This window comes from Grus americana, chromosome 16 (assembly GCF_028858705.1).
Source record: "Grus americana isolate bGruAme1 chromosome 16, bGruAme1.mat, whole genome shotgun sequence".
Classification (NCBI taxonomy): domain Eukaryota; kingdom Metazoa; phylum Chordata; class Aves; order Gruiformes; family Gruidae; genus Grus; species Grus americana.
Genome location: NC_072867.1, coordinates 5370737 through 5386786, shown reverse-complemented (window position 1 = coordinate 5386786; position 16050 = coordinate 5370737). Strand labels below are relative to the sequence as shown.

At 47.3% G+C, this 16050-nt stretch overlaps 1 protein-coding gene across 1 annotated transcript in view; it reads right to left on the bottom strand.

Moving 5' to 3' along the window:
• Positions 1–83: 83 nt before the first annotated feature.
• The window catches only part of BICDL1 (BICD family like cargo adaptor 1), a 53429-nt gene continuing 37462 nt past the window's right edge, over positions 84–16050 (bottom strand). Inside the window, exons 8-11 of the mRNA XM_054844671.1 lie at positions 15382–15525; positions 12041–12171; positions 9305–9425; positions 84–5154 (exon numbers count right to left, since the gene is read on the bottom strand). Coding sequence (XP_054700646.1) covers positions 4954–5154; positions 9305–9425; positions 12041–12171; positions 15382–15525 — 597 coding nt within the window. The 3' untranslated portion in view covers positions 84–4953. The remainder of the gene's footprint in view (positions 5155–9304; positions 9426–12040; positions 12172–15381; positions 15526–16050) is intronic.

Genomic DNA, 16050 nt, shown 5'->3' with positions numbered 1-16050 from the left:
GCATCTGGAAGGTGGAGGGCGACAAGCCATGGGTGAGCGCTTCTGCTGTAGATGGAGGGGGTTTTTTTTCTGAGAGGGGGTATTGGCAAAACCACAATTAATGCTTTCAAATGTTTAGTTGCTATTCTAGTTTTAAATGCGAATGAAAGAGTAGGCTGGAACTGGTGGCCTTATTTCTGCATGAAAGTGAGATGCTCCTGATTTTGCTGGAATCTTTTTTGTCTGTCTGTTCTACAAAATGTGTTGAGCGAGCTTTGAAAGCTTCTCCTCAAAGGCAGCAGGGGTCAGACCCTGAGTTGATTAAAAAGCATCTGGAGTCTGTCCTTGCTTTCCCAGGAAATGAATGTATGTGGATCTGTATAGGCTCTATGCAGCTGTCACTGTGCTTGTTGCCCTTAGCATTCATCTCCCTGCCCTTGACGCGTAAGCGAGTCCTCCCATCTGGAGGAGCGTGACGTAGGCTTGCTGGGGAAGGTGGCTCTCCTTCCGTCTGCGCTGCTCTGGTGTGACTGCAGAGGGGGATCCTGAGGGCAGGTAGATGGTCTGAACTGCAGCAGGCGCAGGCTGGAGGTGTTTCATTGTCCATCTGTGGTTTGTGTCTAAACTCATTAACGTTTGAATATCCCTCCATATAAAGGGCAGGGAAGGATACAAATGGCTGGAAGGTGAAGATTTACAAGCTCGCCTTTCTATTTTCCTGTGCGGCAGGAGATGTAAATGTTTCAAATGTTCTTTCTCCAGGAGCATTCTCTTCTGTGCATGTGCAAGTGCTTTATGTGGCTGAATTTCTTGGGATCGTGAAATACTGAAGATGCCGTTAGGTGTTAAGATGACAATCCAAAAAGCAAGCTTGTTCTGTAGCTAGGCAAGATAAGCAGTGACTTGAGACCTGAGACAGTATCATATAAATGATGTTTTATTCTGAAGAGAACTATTTACAAAAGAAGTAGAGCATTGTTTTTACTAAAAATATGCCTTTATAGATTTTTATAATATGTATCTTATAAAAACCATACATTTATTTACATTACTGCTACATACAAAAATTACAGCACTGTGGTATATGTACATATCTATAGATACATTCTTTCTGCTTGTCCCTGCTGTGTGCTTTTTCCCCTCTCAATCTAAGGGAATTGTTGCTGCAGCACCCAGACGCTTCCTTTCATGGCTTTTTGGTTAAAACAATCTTGCTTTTTGTAGCCGAGTGGGGAGTAGAGAGCTTGCCTGATGTAGAGGCATATCTGGAATTTACCATTCTAAAAGTAGGACAAGTGCATGCAGCTATCAAGTCCTGGTCCTGCCTGTAACCTCACTTCTTGTTCTCTGTGCAAAATTATTCGGTTGTCATTAATTGATCTATTGTTCATCTGGAGGGCAAGTTCTGATCTAAGTTTGTATTAAGATAAAGTGCTAGTGACTCACCTTTCATTTACACTTTCTTGTTTACAGTTGCTTCCCTTGCAGAGTTTACTAAAGGGAGATTGATCCCTTTTCCCTTAGGCTAGCCTAACAAACATTTGCCCAAACAGTCACCTGTTACTTAACTGTGGGAAAGTTCTTTGTAACCCTAATCTCAGCAGGCATCTCTTCTCTGTGCAATATTTGAACAGTGACCATGCAGCACTACTGGTTTATTTACCATTATCTCAAAAGCAAGGCTGAGTGTTGTATTTAGAGCTGCTGATCCCACTTCTTAAATCTACTTTGGGATCCTGAGTACCTGCTGGATTAATGTGCTTCCGCCATCTCATTCACTGGAGTCGATGTTTCCTTTATGCCATGTGTGTCCTAGAAGTATCAAGTATCACAGCTGGAGTGTCTTCTAACCCAACACTGTGAGGATGATTCCAGGCTCCTGGCCATGACAGGATGGAGATGAGTGTTTTAATGTCAGCTCAAGGCGAAATAGTCAGGACCTCGTTAAAACACAACATGACAAATGAGAATGTGAAGGACTGCGTTCATGAGGTTTTTGGAAACAAAACAACAAAACCTAGCTGCTATGTTAAGGCAGTTTCTGTTCCTGTTGAGTAGCAGCTCAGCACAAGGAGGTCTCCTTTGGTCTGTTGTCCAGTTCATTAAACCCAATTCTCTTGTATTTCTGGGTTTAGTAGTGCAACTAAGTCTTTAGGGTTAAGGAACTAGTTTTAAGAAACCATATCCAACGGGCACCTTAGAACATGCTGACTTTCCTCTTGCAATCTCTTCCATCACTGTTACTAAATAAATAAAATTGCAATGGGATTAAGGTAGGTTCCTCCTTAAACGAAGCGATGTGCTGCGCATTTCAATTGCCTACCCCTGCAACTGAATGAGTCACTTTCCTCTCAGCAAACGTAGCAGAAGGCACCTTTCTTCATCTCATTACTGCGTCTTCCTTGGGTAACTTAAGGCCCATGCCTTAGGATTGCATACATACATACATACAGCCTCAGAGGGGTAGAGTCCCACACAGCTGCTGGGTGTGTGGCTTGAAGAGAGCTGTTGGGGCACGGGAAATGACAACTGATGGTAGAAAAAAGGTCCGTCAGGACCAAGATGTTCACATGGCTCTCTCACGATAAGCAGGGCATCCTTTTCAAACAGCGTGTAAGACAATTGTTCACAGGTATCGCTGGCATCCATGACCTCACAGCTAATTTTGCAGGTATCAAAGTTTAGGTTAATGCATATGGGCATAACAGAGTCCTGACAGCAGGGGATGCTGAGCACGTGCCTCATGTCTCTGGCCTGTTGAGAGTCACAACACAGGTAAGATGGGAGGATGAGGAGTTGCCATCCTGAGAGTGCACTTGGCGCTGTGCTAAGTCCCTTCCCCTCACGTGCAGAGGTGGATACAAGCAGATACTCAATAGCTGAGCATTGCCTAGAAAGGAGAGGCCAAGGTTTAGTGCCCTTCGCTGCCTGTGAGACTCCAGACTCCTTTCCCAGTAAGCATCAAGCTGTATTGGTGGTGCTTTACCACAGTATTTCCTGGAGCAGGATCTGCAATCCAGGTTTCATTGCTTTCAAGTAAATGGGTTTTACCACTCAGCTTTTTACCATCGTTTTCAATCCCAGAGGTTACTCCTTGCAACATGGAGCTACCTCAGTGCAAGATGATTTCATTCCAGCATGGTAGTTTCATGCTAACAAGGAAATATGGGAATGCTCAAACCTTTGTAGGTAGAAAGGGTATTTGTAGTGAGGTATTATGGATGTTCTATCCCATAGGTAAGTTGAATAATAATAAAAAAACCAAGCCACTAACCTCTTACCTGCTGCTTAGAAGAAGGTGTTTGATACCTAATTCTAGCAGAAAGCTTGTTACTGTAAATAATGAGCAGAGACAGCAGCTCCCTGTAGGATGGTGTTTTAGCACCTAAGTTGCTGAGCAGGGCAGAGCTGAGTGTGCACCTAGCTCCATCTCCTGTGGGACAGTGTAGGTGGTGGCCTCTAAAGCGATGGGGAAACAAATTAGGGCCTGTGGGTATCGTGAGCTGGGAGAATGTGTGAAAATTGCATGACAGCAGCAGGACATCTCTGAACTTAGGCAGGCGTTCCTCGCTGGTTTATGATGGTAGCCTGTGTTACAGAGAAGAGCTGTAAGGTGCCCATCCAGTGCGTAGGGAAGGTCCCTACCTAAGTATTGCAGGATTTCCAGCACCATTGTGTGTATACACCAAATAAGCTACGTTTCTTCTCATTTATGAAGTCATGCTTACAGCAAAGCAGGCTCTGATCATCTTCAGTCAAAAGGAGGTTTGGTTACCTGTTCACCAAAGGGCTGAGTAGTAAATGACCTGCAGGCAGGGACAAATACTCATAATTTTCATCAGGCCATAGCCAATGTTACTGCGTGGGGCAGACTAAGCTTTCCAGAGCTTTGTAGACACACTAATCGCCTTTGGCTTTAGTGAAGGTAGATGCCTGCGTGCTTTCTCAGGATCAATTCTGCCAATACAGCGTTAAAGACCTACTGACATCATTACAGGTAGGCTTTCAGTGAATTATTAGGCTTTTTGGGAGCCCATCCAGTTAAAATGACAGGTTTCTTACTCTGTTTGGGAGGTGTGCATGGCTTTGGGGAAATGTGTGTGACTTGCTGAAGCTTCACAACTACCTTTGGCCATTGGAGGGACAGTAGGTGCCCCAGGACTGAACATCCACAACTCTTATCCAGTTTGTAATCCGTTGTAGATGGTCAGTCTCTTGGGGAGAAATCCGTAACATTCTGTGTAACTCTCATCCCTGTAACAGCAGGGAGCTAGAGAAGACAGTAACATCAGCAATCTTACAACTGCCCTGATCTGCGAGGAGCCTGGATTCCCAGTGAGGGGTGAACAGCTACGCAGAGCTGCAGGAGAGATGGTGCCTAGGCAGGATCTGTAGTGAGGGCTCAACTTCCACCACGGAGCAAGCTACATGTCTCCAAAGATGGCAATGCTGGGGCCAGAGCAACTCCACTCTCAGAGGGAAGGATGAAGGATATCACAGCTGCTGGGACCGGAGGGCAGTATAAGTGACTTCCCTCTCTCTCTCTTGCATTCAGCCCTCTTCTTCCCCCTGTGCTCACTGTGACGGCAGTTCTCAGTCCCCTGCGCTGCTTTGTCTTGGAGCTGCTTATTTCCTTCTCCAGCACGAGAACGCTTTTAAGACAATCAGATTATTCTTCACAGCAGAAGCTGGACTGTGTCAAAGCGCCTAAAATATACCCTGAAGTTTATCAGTTCACTTAATATGAAAAGTTTCTTTCTATTAGTATCACATTGTCAATTTGCAAATCTCCAATCCATGTAAACATTTGGTTCAGACCAGGTGCGGTGTAAATAGTGCAGAGTCTCAAGGGTTAACTCCTTTGCCCCTTCTTTTTTTCTTAGTGGATCAGACTTGGGTCCATCAGCAAGCTGGGCAGCTGCCCCACTCCCCATCTTGAAGCAGGAATTGTTGGAGAGGTTTCTCTTTTTCAAATTAATTTTTCTTGAAAAAGGAAAAGAGACGGTTCCCTTCTGCCCCAACGGGCTCGTCCCCCTGCTGCTCCGGCCTGAACACGGGGGAGGGTCTGGCACTCCGCTTTGCGCCGTAGCCACTGGAGAAGGAATAAGCAAGCTGGCTCCATTCCTTCGGGTGTTTGTCCATCAGCTGCTGGTCAATGACCCTGTGCATGTCATCCTGCAGCAGAGGGAGAGGAGAGGGTTGTTAGTGGCAGCGGATGCTCAAAGGGAGCTCGCGCAGGGATGTGGCTGAAATGGGTGTGAGATGTGCTGTGATGCGATGGAGGAGGGATGACAAGAGTGGGGATGGGTCTAGCTCCCCACTTGGCAACAGGCTCAGCCTTGCTTGCTGCTGTGAGGCTTTTTAGTGAGCGAGGAAGGTAAATCGCACAATTCTGAGGGATAAATTGCTCAGGTGGTCTTCACAGAGGAGCATTGCACCTGCTTGGGACTCTGTGGCACCCCTAAACTGCGTTTCTTTGGTGTCTGCAGCTTGCAGACATCCCCTTTGGGGGGAGAAATAAATAAATAAAAAAGAACAAACGCAGCTGAAAGCAAATGCCAGAAAAAGTAAGGATGCCTGTTTTCACCAGGTCTATGTGCTTGCCGTGTGGAGCAGGTAGGCGTGACAGAGCTGCTTGCATGGCCACTGTCAGTGGGGCTTCTTTGGGGAAAGTGCTGCTGGGAGCCGAGGGGCTGGGGCCAAGCACGGGCCCACCTGACCCCATGTGGGTTTTGCACCGGACTTACCAAAGAGAACCACGCTCATTCCTTGGACCCGCTCCTTCCTCTAGTGCCAGTAGAGCGGTGGGAGCTCTCTGACTGACAGCTTGGCGTGAACAACTGCACTGTGTTTTTAAGATGTTCCAGAAATGCTCTGGTTTAATCTGTGTTTGCAGCACAGTAAAATTGCTCTACACAAAATAATTAGTCAGTTCTGTTGCTGCTAATGACATGCTAATGTGTTCCTTGAAAACCTGGCTATCAATTCTACAAATTTTAAACCTTCAGATCCATTATTTCTGCTATAATAGCATATTTAAACTGTAGCTTAGTGAAAAACGTGTGTACACATTTAGCCCCACAGGAGAAATCAACTGTTCTCCAGCAGTCTGGTCCCCAATTAGGACTGAGGGCACTATCTGGCAAGAACAAGGATACCCTGGATGGGCTGTAGTGGTGGAAGTGCTGTTTGTTTGGCACTTTGGGCAGGGCAGCCCACCAGGGCAGCGCTCAGACGGAAGGGAAGGTGCTGCCATTGCCCAGTGGGTGCCCCAGCTGCTCTGTAGCTTGATGTGGAATTAAACCAGCCAACTTGGACTGGAAACTTGAATGATGGCTAATCTCCTGTTGCAGCATTTTCTGCAGGGAAAAGGATTGATAGCCGTGGCCTGGGCCTGAATTTAGTACGGGGAGTTTCCCTAGGGGAGCAGGAGGGTGCAGAGCTACGTGGACTGGGAAAGCTTTGGAACTTTTTAGAGCAGGGCTGGAAAGGGGAAAGGCAGAGGGACAGTTGAAGAGGTTAAGGTAAACATCAGCACTGAGGTGAAATAGGTTTCCAGAGGTAAAGTTGCCACGTGAAAATGTACAGCACTTGGATTCTGAAGGCACCTGTTCTAGCAAATGATGTAGGCACCCAGGCTCCAGCATGGCAGATCTGTGTCCTTGGCTAACCACATAACAAGGGAAAAGTATGATTTTTATATATATACACACACACAAAAATTATATATATATATAAATACAGTTTGGACTATTGAGAGTGCACTGTGTTCGGGTCCCTGTCTGATATGCGAATCAGAGAGCACAGCACTTGGCTGTGGAGATCGGGGCAGATGTACGCAGCAAGGCTGGAGCAGAGCTGCGGTCCCTGCCTTGGCACTGGGCAGGGGCGCAGGAGTGTCCAGGGATGCAGAGGGAGGACAAACACCAGCAGTGTGAGACCCATCTGATAAAGCAGTCCCATAAAGCTGGAACATGGTCTTGATGTGCTCTTGGACATTCCAGGCAGGAGTTTCTGCTGTGCGCAAAAGGGGTGAGGCTGAAGGACGTGTAAACGGCACGTATCCTTTTGGTGAGCTGGAGCTGGGCTCCCTTGCATGAGATTAGGGTTGAAGCTGCTCAAGGAGACCTCAGTGGCTGTGGCCATGCAGACTGCAGCTCTCTGCTGGCATTGCAGCATTTTCTAACCTAAAGGTGCCTCTGTTGCTATCACACTGAAGCCACTGAGCTCTCATGTCAGAGAAGCAGCCCTCTTCCAAGTTTGTTCTGTATTCCTTCCCTACCCCAGTAATGCCCCTCCTGCCCCTCGTCAGATGATGATGAATCGCAGTGGGGGTCAGATTAGGCATGGGGGACAAGGTACACATCCACTCCTGTGCTAGGTTCAGATGTGTGGAATTTTGCTTGTGGTGTATTTTATAGCCTGTATGATTATGTGCTTACAGAAAACTAGTCTTGTTGATGGTCCTTGGTAAAGTGCAGACTACAAGTGTGCAAAAGTAAAATTTGATCAGATTAAAGCCTCCATTTATGCCCAGCTAAAGCAGAGAATCTCACCCCATTTTATCAGAAGCATTCAGCTTTGCAAAATAGTCCCCAAAATATGTAAATCATCTGACTTGTTTTGTGCCTCTGTGGTTAAGCTTCTGCCCTGGGGATATCAGGTTCTCGGAAACTATTTTGCTACTGTGTAGGTATGCTTTAGGTCAGTATGTTGGAGATAACTTTCTGCAGTGCTAGTGGGCCTGATCCTCATCTCACAGAGCTGATGGGAGCAGGATTGGGGTTGCTGTATTGCTGCAATCGGGAAACATAGCGTGAAGTGAGAAAGTAAACGCCTGTTGTTAAAATCCTAAACTAGGGATATTCAAGCACTAAATACTGGCCGTACTAGTAAGTAGGTCTCAATTTATACCACCTGTCCAAACTGAAGCAGAACTTGGATACAGACAGCTCCTATGCAGAGCACTGAATGTCACGTTACTAGATAACGAGGCTGAGAAGTAAGATCAAGTCTGTATTTCAAAAAGTTTTCTAGATACGAGATATGCCGAATGGAGAAGATTAATGATATGTGTGCCTCAGCCTGGCTTTCCCCGTGGTGACCTGGGGGGTAAAGCCTCACCATGGGGTGTAGGATGCTGGTCCTTGTGACCTGGCCTGGTGCTGGGGTGGGAGTGCGTGTGTGCAGAATATCGGTGGGTTATGGAGAGCCCCCACTGGCCCCTCTTGCCAGATGACGGTGAGGAAAGAGACGGATGCGGGTGATGGTGGCAGCAAATGGAGCAGGCGAGGGGATGGTGGGTGCTTGGCGAGGGTGTGGGGAGCTCACCTCAAAGGCAGGAGGGGTGTACGACTAAAGCTGTTGGTACAGGAACTGAGAAAGGCCACTAGATCAGAAACCAAAGGAGCCAGATAGTAAAAAGCCCTGAGGAAGCAAACTGTAAGCAGGAGAAAGAAAAGAAAAAAAAAAAAAGAGAAACGAAAACACAGTGGAGTTGAAACAGGAATGAGGTTGTACAGGAGAGGTTTCTATCGGTCAGGCTGGTTGTTAGTAGAGTCGGGGTCTTGCATGGTCTGCAACAAATTAGTATAACTGGCCCAGACCTTTTCTCTTGTATCTGCTTGTTTTCTTCTACAGTAGCCCTCCCACGGTGCTAGTTTCTGGGAGGAGACAGCTTTGCTTTTGAGGGCTCTCAGACTTTACATGGGTTTTCCCCACTGACCCCAAGTTGAGTATCTTCAGGGCACCTGCTGAATTGCCATGGATTTGGGTTTTTTTTTACCTGGGTGGAGAGCTGGGATTTTAGCTTCTCCATCTTGCCAGATCTTCTGAGTTGATGAAAACAGTGCAGCTATACAGCAAAACAATTGCCACAACCTCCCTGCCTCCCGCTTTTCTGCTCCATTATGGAAATGCAAGGATGTGCTGTGCCCATGGGTCCCCAAGGCTGCGCCTGCCCAGGGACATCTGCATGGACACCTTCCCTCCCCGATCCACAGCAGGTTACTCTGCAAAGTGTATGTTACCCATGCTGCATGCAGCCATGAGATACAGTTTGTTTCTCCATTTTAAATGGGTATTCCTGTATGCTTAATTAACAGCTCACAGCTGAAAGGCTTTGAGCAGGGGAGGGCTGTGTTTCAACCCCCTGAGCACCACTGCATCACTGGCTCCTGCAGAGCCAAAAGCAAACACTCCTATGTATGGGCACTCGGGCTGAGAACGCAGCAAACCCACAGGGATGAGGGAAAAGTCACCCAAAGGTGCCTCCTGGGCTGTGTGTCACCCAGACCCTGCCCCGTGGTGACTGGGGGCTGCTCACCTGCCAGGCCTCCAGCTGCTGCGAGAGGTTCACTTTCTGCTGGATGGCGTCCAGCAGCTGGCTGTTGAGGGACATCATGTCGATCTTGCACTTGGCTAGCTCCACCTCCACTGCGTTCTTCCTGGGGGTGAGAGCGAGAAATTGGGGCATGTGACTTTTTCTTTTTTTATTTTAAAGGAAGTGTTAAATGCATCCTTGAGAAGTCAACAATTTCTTTCACTGGCAAGTCCCCAAATCTTAAGCTGTTCATCTCTTGTATTCTGGACAATCTATTCATCTGAAGAGTGGGACAGAACTGTAGACATCATTACTATAAAACCAGCAGATTTATGGTAAGCACACAATGAAGGATACAAAAAGATATTCAGATGCACTGCTGTGTACAATAATATAGTATGCCTGGATAACGTGCAGGATCTGCCATTAAAAATGGAGATCTAAACCGAGGTAGAATCCACATATAAATATTTTTTCCATTTCTTCTGTTTACTAATGCATAGAAAAGGAATGGTATGTGCTAAAAACCAAATGATCTGTGTCTGATCACTTGATCAATAAGTTGCAATATAAACCAAACAAAAAATCTCAAGGAGTACAACTCTGCTTTCTGTTGGGACTTGGACTGAAGGAAGGAAGAAATGAAGGAAGAAAGTTTATCACAGCATATGCTTTTTAAGAATGACAAGCTGTTAAAATTGTTTGAATTAATGTTATGCTTTAAGGAAAGCTCCTAATTTCAATGGGGTTGTGCTGGCCCTTGGGAAAATCACTGCTGCATTTCTTTCCGGGCATTTGGCGGCCACCAAGCATATGATGCCATGGCCAGGGTTGCCTAAAAGGCCACGAGCGCTCAGTGGCTGAGATGTTCCAGCTGCTACTGGCTAGTGGAAAGGAATTGTCCTCTAGAAAGGAGCAATCTCCTAAGCTGCCCAAGCTGGGAAATGCTGTTCACAATGCTGGAAGCACACAGGTGAGCACAAAACTTAAGTTTTCAATTAACTGCTGTGTGATGGGAAACTGTAACATGACTTGCTGGGAAACATCTTTCCTTGCAAACATTTTCGGGAGAAATAATTGCATCTTATTAACTGCAGCTAATTCATCACCTCCTAATAGCTCCCTTGTGCTCCCCTGCAGAAGAGCAATCTGGGAATTTGTGTTTATATTCCAGGTAGTGGTTGCTTAACACCTCCTATTATAGGATCCTATTTTCTTATTGCTTCCCGTGTTGCTAAACTTCAGCTTCAAGCTAAAAATTTTCCATGCCAGATGTCTGCCTCAGGCAGTGATTTTATTTCTGTTCAGAGTTAGGGGGTTTTTTTGGGACGACTTCAACAAAAGTGGCTTAACCCTTGAGGTGCAAGGTGGGAAGCATATCATGAGCCTCCCAGGAGGCTCGCTGCCTGGGAGCAGCCTGCTCGGTCTGTGGAGGGATGCTTTCATTTCTAGCAACAAGACGCTCTTGTCTGCTTTCACTTGTAACCACTTTCTGCTCATTAATCAGCCGCCACTCACCCATGCACACTTGTCACGTCCCCCTTTCTCTGGGCTCCTGCTGCTGCAGGACAGTCAGCCGTAAATATTACTGCTTTGTCCCAGCAGGGTCATTAACTGCTGTGGAGAAGCTGTACCCTTCCACTCCTGGCTGTGGGTTTGAGAACCTTAAATAGCCTTTTGTTGTGAAGCTCCCCATTACTGCTCGGATATTACTGGGGGATTTATCGCGGCAGCAGCGCGTTGCCATAGCCACAGCAGAACCAGCAACCCACACGCACTGGAAATGTCAGAACCACCTCTCTTGCACCCGGCAGTGCAGCTGGGATGCTCCTGATTTCTGCCAACAGATGGAGGTGTTACAGTGGACAGCGATGGGAATTTGGTAGCTGGCTACCCAGGCAAGAGCAGCACGGATGATTGGGTCACTTAAAAAAAGACGAAGGGACTGTGCATGCTGATTTAGCTCCCCACATCCTCAGAGGTGCAATGCTCTCCTCGTCTTGCTGAGGGCTTCAGTATTAAGCATTTCCATAAGGAGATGGACTTGTGTTCTGGCCCATCTGCTTATTGAAGAGATTATCAGATGTATCCTTTCCACCTAGAGCATGGGGGGTGTGAATGTTTCTGCCTCTCTCCTTGGGGCAAAGAGTGCTTGGGGCAGGGGCAGCAAAACTGCACAGGTCTGCAAGGAGGATGGGGAAAATAGTCAAAACAGTGGGAGAATCCTGACAGGAGAAATAGAGAATTACAGAACTGGAGATGCAAAAAAGACTCTGGAACAGGAAAGGAAAGTGAATGACCAGAGAAATGATTTAGGGAAGAAGCCCAGGCAGGGCTGTAATGGGGATGGGCAGGAAAGCAGGGTTCTGTGTATGGAAGAGCAAAAGAAGAAAAATATGACAGATAAGGCAGACCTAGTATTTCCATTTGGTTTCCTGAAATCCTCTCCTCATTGCTGTGACTCAGACCAGCACTAGGGATGGCAAAAACATGGTTCATAGCATCCTCCTAAATGCTCCAGTCCTGCCATGGGGCATCTCTGGAAATCAGCATCTCCTGCCGTGCTCTCAAGCTCCTGGCAGCACCTCCCAATGCCAGCAAAGCCAAGATTCACTCCGTCACTTTGTAACAGCTACTGAAATTCATGAAGGATGGGAAAAACCCACCCTGGAGCCATCTCCCGCTAAGGCACTCCATAACTGCTAACCCAGCCTGGCTTTGGCTGTTCATACCACTTACTTGGCAATGGCCTCATCTCGGTCCCTGATGGCCTGCAGGAGCCGTTCACTTATCTCCTTGTCTTCAGCAGCACCTCGCAGCCGGTCCCGTTCCTCCTTCAGTGTCGTCATTTCCACGCTCAGCAGTGTGACCTGTGGGCAGAGAGAAGGCATGAAACCCAGGGTTGCTCAGGCAAATTTGGGGTGGAAAAAAAGCCACATGGGCCAAGCTGGAGGCTGACCTCCCCTGCTTGTAGGAGAAGCTGTGTCTGCTGGGAGGGGGCTGTTAGTGCTGGTGCAACCCCCCCATGAAATGTGCCGGTTCACCTTGGGATGCCGACAGTGCTGGTCTGAGCAAGATGAGTCACCAGGACGGCCTCAGTAACATGCAGCAGTGGCACTGAAAGCTGTGCAGGGCAGGATCCACCTGCAATTTTGCTGTCCCAATGGCTTTAAACCAACTATGGCATCAGAGCTGAAATATTGCTCCTCTCCAAGTGGTTTGTCTTGTGCACACAGTCTCTGAATCTTCCTGTTGTATTCTGATCTTTTCAGGGTTAAATTATTGCAAACATCATTTAGCGGCAAATAAGATTTTTTTTAGGGGAGCGTCTCTTTAAGTAGTATGAAGCTGAAGACAAAGGATGTGAAAATTCCCTTTCACGCCATGGAAGGTGTTACTGGCATATCTTACAATTTTAATTAGACTTTAAAAAATGTGCAGAGTCCTAAATAGTCTGAGAAATGATCTATCATTTTGGTCCTGTGCAGAGTGAGTTAATAGGGTGTGAAATCATGCAAGGATTGCATTAGCACAGCTTTGCAATATTTCATACACGTTTAATTTCTTTGTCTAGGGCACACACATGCTCTGTTATGCTACTCCACCACCTGGAAACCCTTCCAGTGTTTGACCCACCTCCTTTCTCTAAATGCGGCTCGGTAGTGCTTGAAGCCTCAAAGAAATCTTTAAATAGAGGGCAGACAGTCAAAAAGGGCTCATCACATCAACGGCGTGGGAGGATCTGCTGTTTGCACGGCATGGCTGGGTTGGGGGAGAGGAGGGTGCGAACGCGCCCTGTCTGTGTGCAAGGGCTCCCTGCTGTGTGCTGGGGCTGCCAGGGAATCGGGGAGCTCTGCCTGAGCCATGCCCTCCTGCAGCCCAGCATGGGATGCACCTCAGAGCAATGATGTGAGAGCAGGGGTGGGAGCTATGTGAAAGGTGCAGAGTGCTTCTGCTGAAGTCCCAGAGGACAGTGGATCAAGAGGCTCAAAAAACTGCATTTGGCGATAGTTTTGGGGCTTTAACTGTTTTTTGTCTGTGTTTCAGGCAAAAATGCGATGCCACAGAAGGAGGAAATGGACCAGGCAGAAGGTGTGAAACCGCTTTCCAGTGTAGACAATGGCCAGGGTGATTCTTGTCTCCACCAGCTCACCTTGCTCTCAGGCAGGAGCAATGAATGTGTGGTGCTACGAGGTCTCAAAAACTGTTTAGGAAGAGTTCCCCTTTCCTTGTATAAATGTCAGTGACAGCACAGAGGGATGTGGAGGCAGCAAAGCACTGCTGCCCCGGGTGGACCAGACTTCCATATGCATTGATTTTCTTTAGTACTGAACTGAAGACAATGTTGCATCTTCTATGGGAGATGAGAATAATTATTAACCTTGAGCAAGTGTGAGGCTGGTTTATGGGGAAAAGCTGTGGGAGATGTGTACTTGCAGTGTGAAGCTGGAGTGCTTCTCCGAGAGCGTCTGCTGCATTTGTAGTAATGCCCCATCTTTCTCCATATAAGACAGGAGTGTGAGAAGAAAGTAGAACTGCAGTCTTCCCTTTGCTCGCTAACTGTTCAGAGCTTTGGTAGTCAGGGATGCCTAAAAGCAGAGACGGGGTTCCAAATTTGCAATCCAGGGTGAGTCCTCTGGTCCTTCCTGGCTCAGGAGTTTGGGGAAACAAGCCACAGCAAAGAACAACCAAGTGCTGCTCCCTCCTGGCATCCTGTCAAGGCCTCTTGTGCCCAGAAGCAGTGGTAAGGAGGTGCTGCATCCAAACAAGCAGGCTGGTGTATGGATGGTCACTTAAAATCTGTGAAGAAGCCTCTAATGGTCTCTGTCAGCACAGGACTATGGCAGCACGGCCAGAGGAGTGTCTGGGCTCATGTCTCACTGAGGGCACAAGTTTGGACTCTTGAAGGTGTCTCTTGTGGTGGCCACATTGCTGAGAGGAGCAATCCTCGGGGAAGGACAGGTGCCAGGGGTGCTCCCTCGCTGCGGTTTGCCTCTGATCAGCTGCTTTGTCAGCAAGTTCATTTCCCACCCTCGTACACATACAGCCATCACTGCCAGGGGTATTTAATGATGCTCTCACTCTTTTTTTTTCTTCAGGTCCATGGTGGGAGCTCCCATAGTCCTACGCAAGGCTGTCAGACCCCAGGTTGTGCTGAGTTTCTGAACAAGGATGTGTTTTCTTTTCTCCAAAGGGGTATGGTGAAAGCGCAATACAGCGCTGCTTGCAAGACCAGCCAGGGGTGTTAATCCCATTCCCTGCTTCAATGCAGTTGGTGCTGCACAAGCAGCTGTGCTAAAGGCTGCTTCTGCTGCAGCCTCCAAATCCCCTCCAGTGTTTGGAGACTTGTCCCATAGAGATATGGATTGCAGAGCATCCCCTTGAGCACCTGTCTCCATTTGCTGCTTTTGGCATAGTACCTCAGACACAGACAATGCTACGTTCAGTGTGGATGCAGTGTGATTCTGTGCTTTGGATGTGGTGTTGGTTTTGGGGTTGGATCATTCATTGCTCTTGAGATTGTCTTAGCCAGTCCTGGGGTGCTGCCTGGTGCCAGGTTGGCTGTGATTAAGATTTTCTAGGTGTGCATTTATGAGGGTTTTGTGATGCTGCTGTGGAAAGGGACAAACCTTGTGCCATGCACAGCAGAGCAGCACCTGATGTTTTGTCCCTCCAGTGGTTGCATATACCCTTTACGAGGGCTTAGTGCAAGCAAGATGGGGCAGAGTGGATATGTATGGGTTTCCAGTACCCTGTATCAAGCAGCCTTGTACTTTGGGGTCTTCTGCTGAGAAGAATTAAAGCAAGACATACATGTGGGCTGAAAAGCAGATTGGGGGAAAGGTTTAAAGGAAGTTTGGCTGCTTGAGATGATGTCTGGCAACTTCTCAAAAACTCTGACCCTAAATGCATGAAGCCTCTGCACTGGGTTTAACAAGGTCTCCCTCATCCAACTGTAGCTGGCTTTGGTGTGAATCCTCCTGGGTTATTTATCATGTTGATCTCTTCTATGGAAGGCATGTTTTGGAGGACGAACACTGGTGTTACAAGACCACATGTAAAGTGTGGGAATTGCTAACCTGGCTGTGCAGTCGCTGCAGCTCCTCCAAACTCTGCCTCAGTTTCCCCCGTTCTCCCTCCATTAATTCCCTCAGGGCTCGTGAATCCTCACTTGTTCGCCTGATCTGTTCCTCTAAGGTGTCATCGTCGCTTCGTCGAGAGCTCTGAGAGTGGAAGAGAAATCTCTTGCTCAGATTTCACTTTTAAAAGGCAATTGCATTAATTTTATACTGGTTTGGGATGGGGGTACTAAAGGAGGAAGAACAAAGTGTGAATGTGAATTTGGTAGAGTTTCGGTTTTGTTCCCGTCTACCTCCACAGTGGAAACATGCTTAGCCAAAGGTAGTGCTTCTACACATGATAACAAGAGCATGCAGACATGTTCTCACCTTAACATAAACCATATTTACAGAGATCTAGTGACCACTTGGTAACATATGGTTATAGTTTCTGTGTTTGTAGTCCTTTTGCAGAAATGTCTATTTTTTATTTAACAAACATGACTTCATCTCTATGCTCAACCTTCTTACTAGCTGCTACAGGTACTGAAATGAGGAAGGTGAGTATTCCCATGTGGGTCTGCAGCTGCAGGGTCTGCATCATCTTCCTCACCATGGCATCTCAAATAAATAAGTCATACTGGCAATGCAACCAGCTCATGGGTGATGGAAATAGGCCTGATTTCAGCC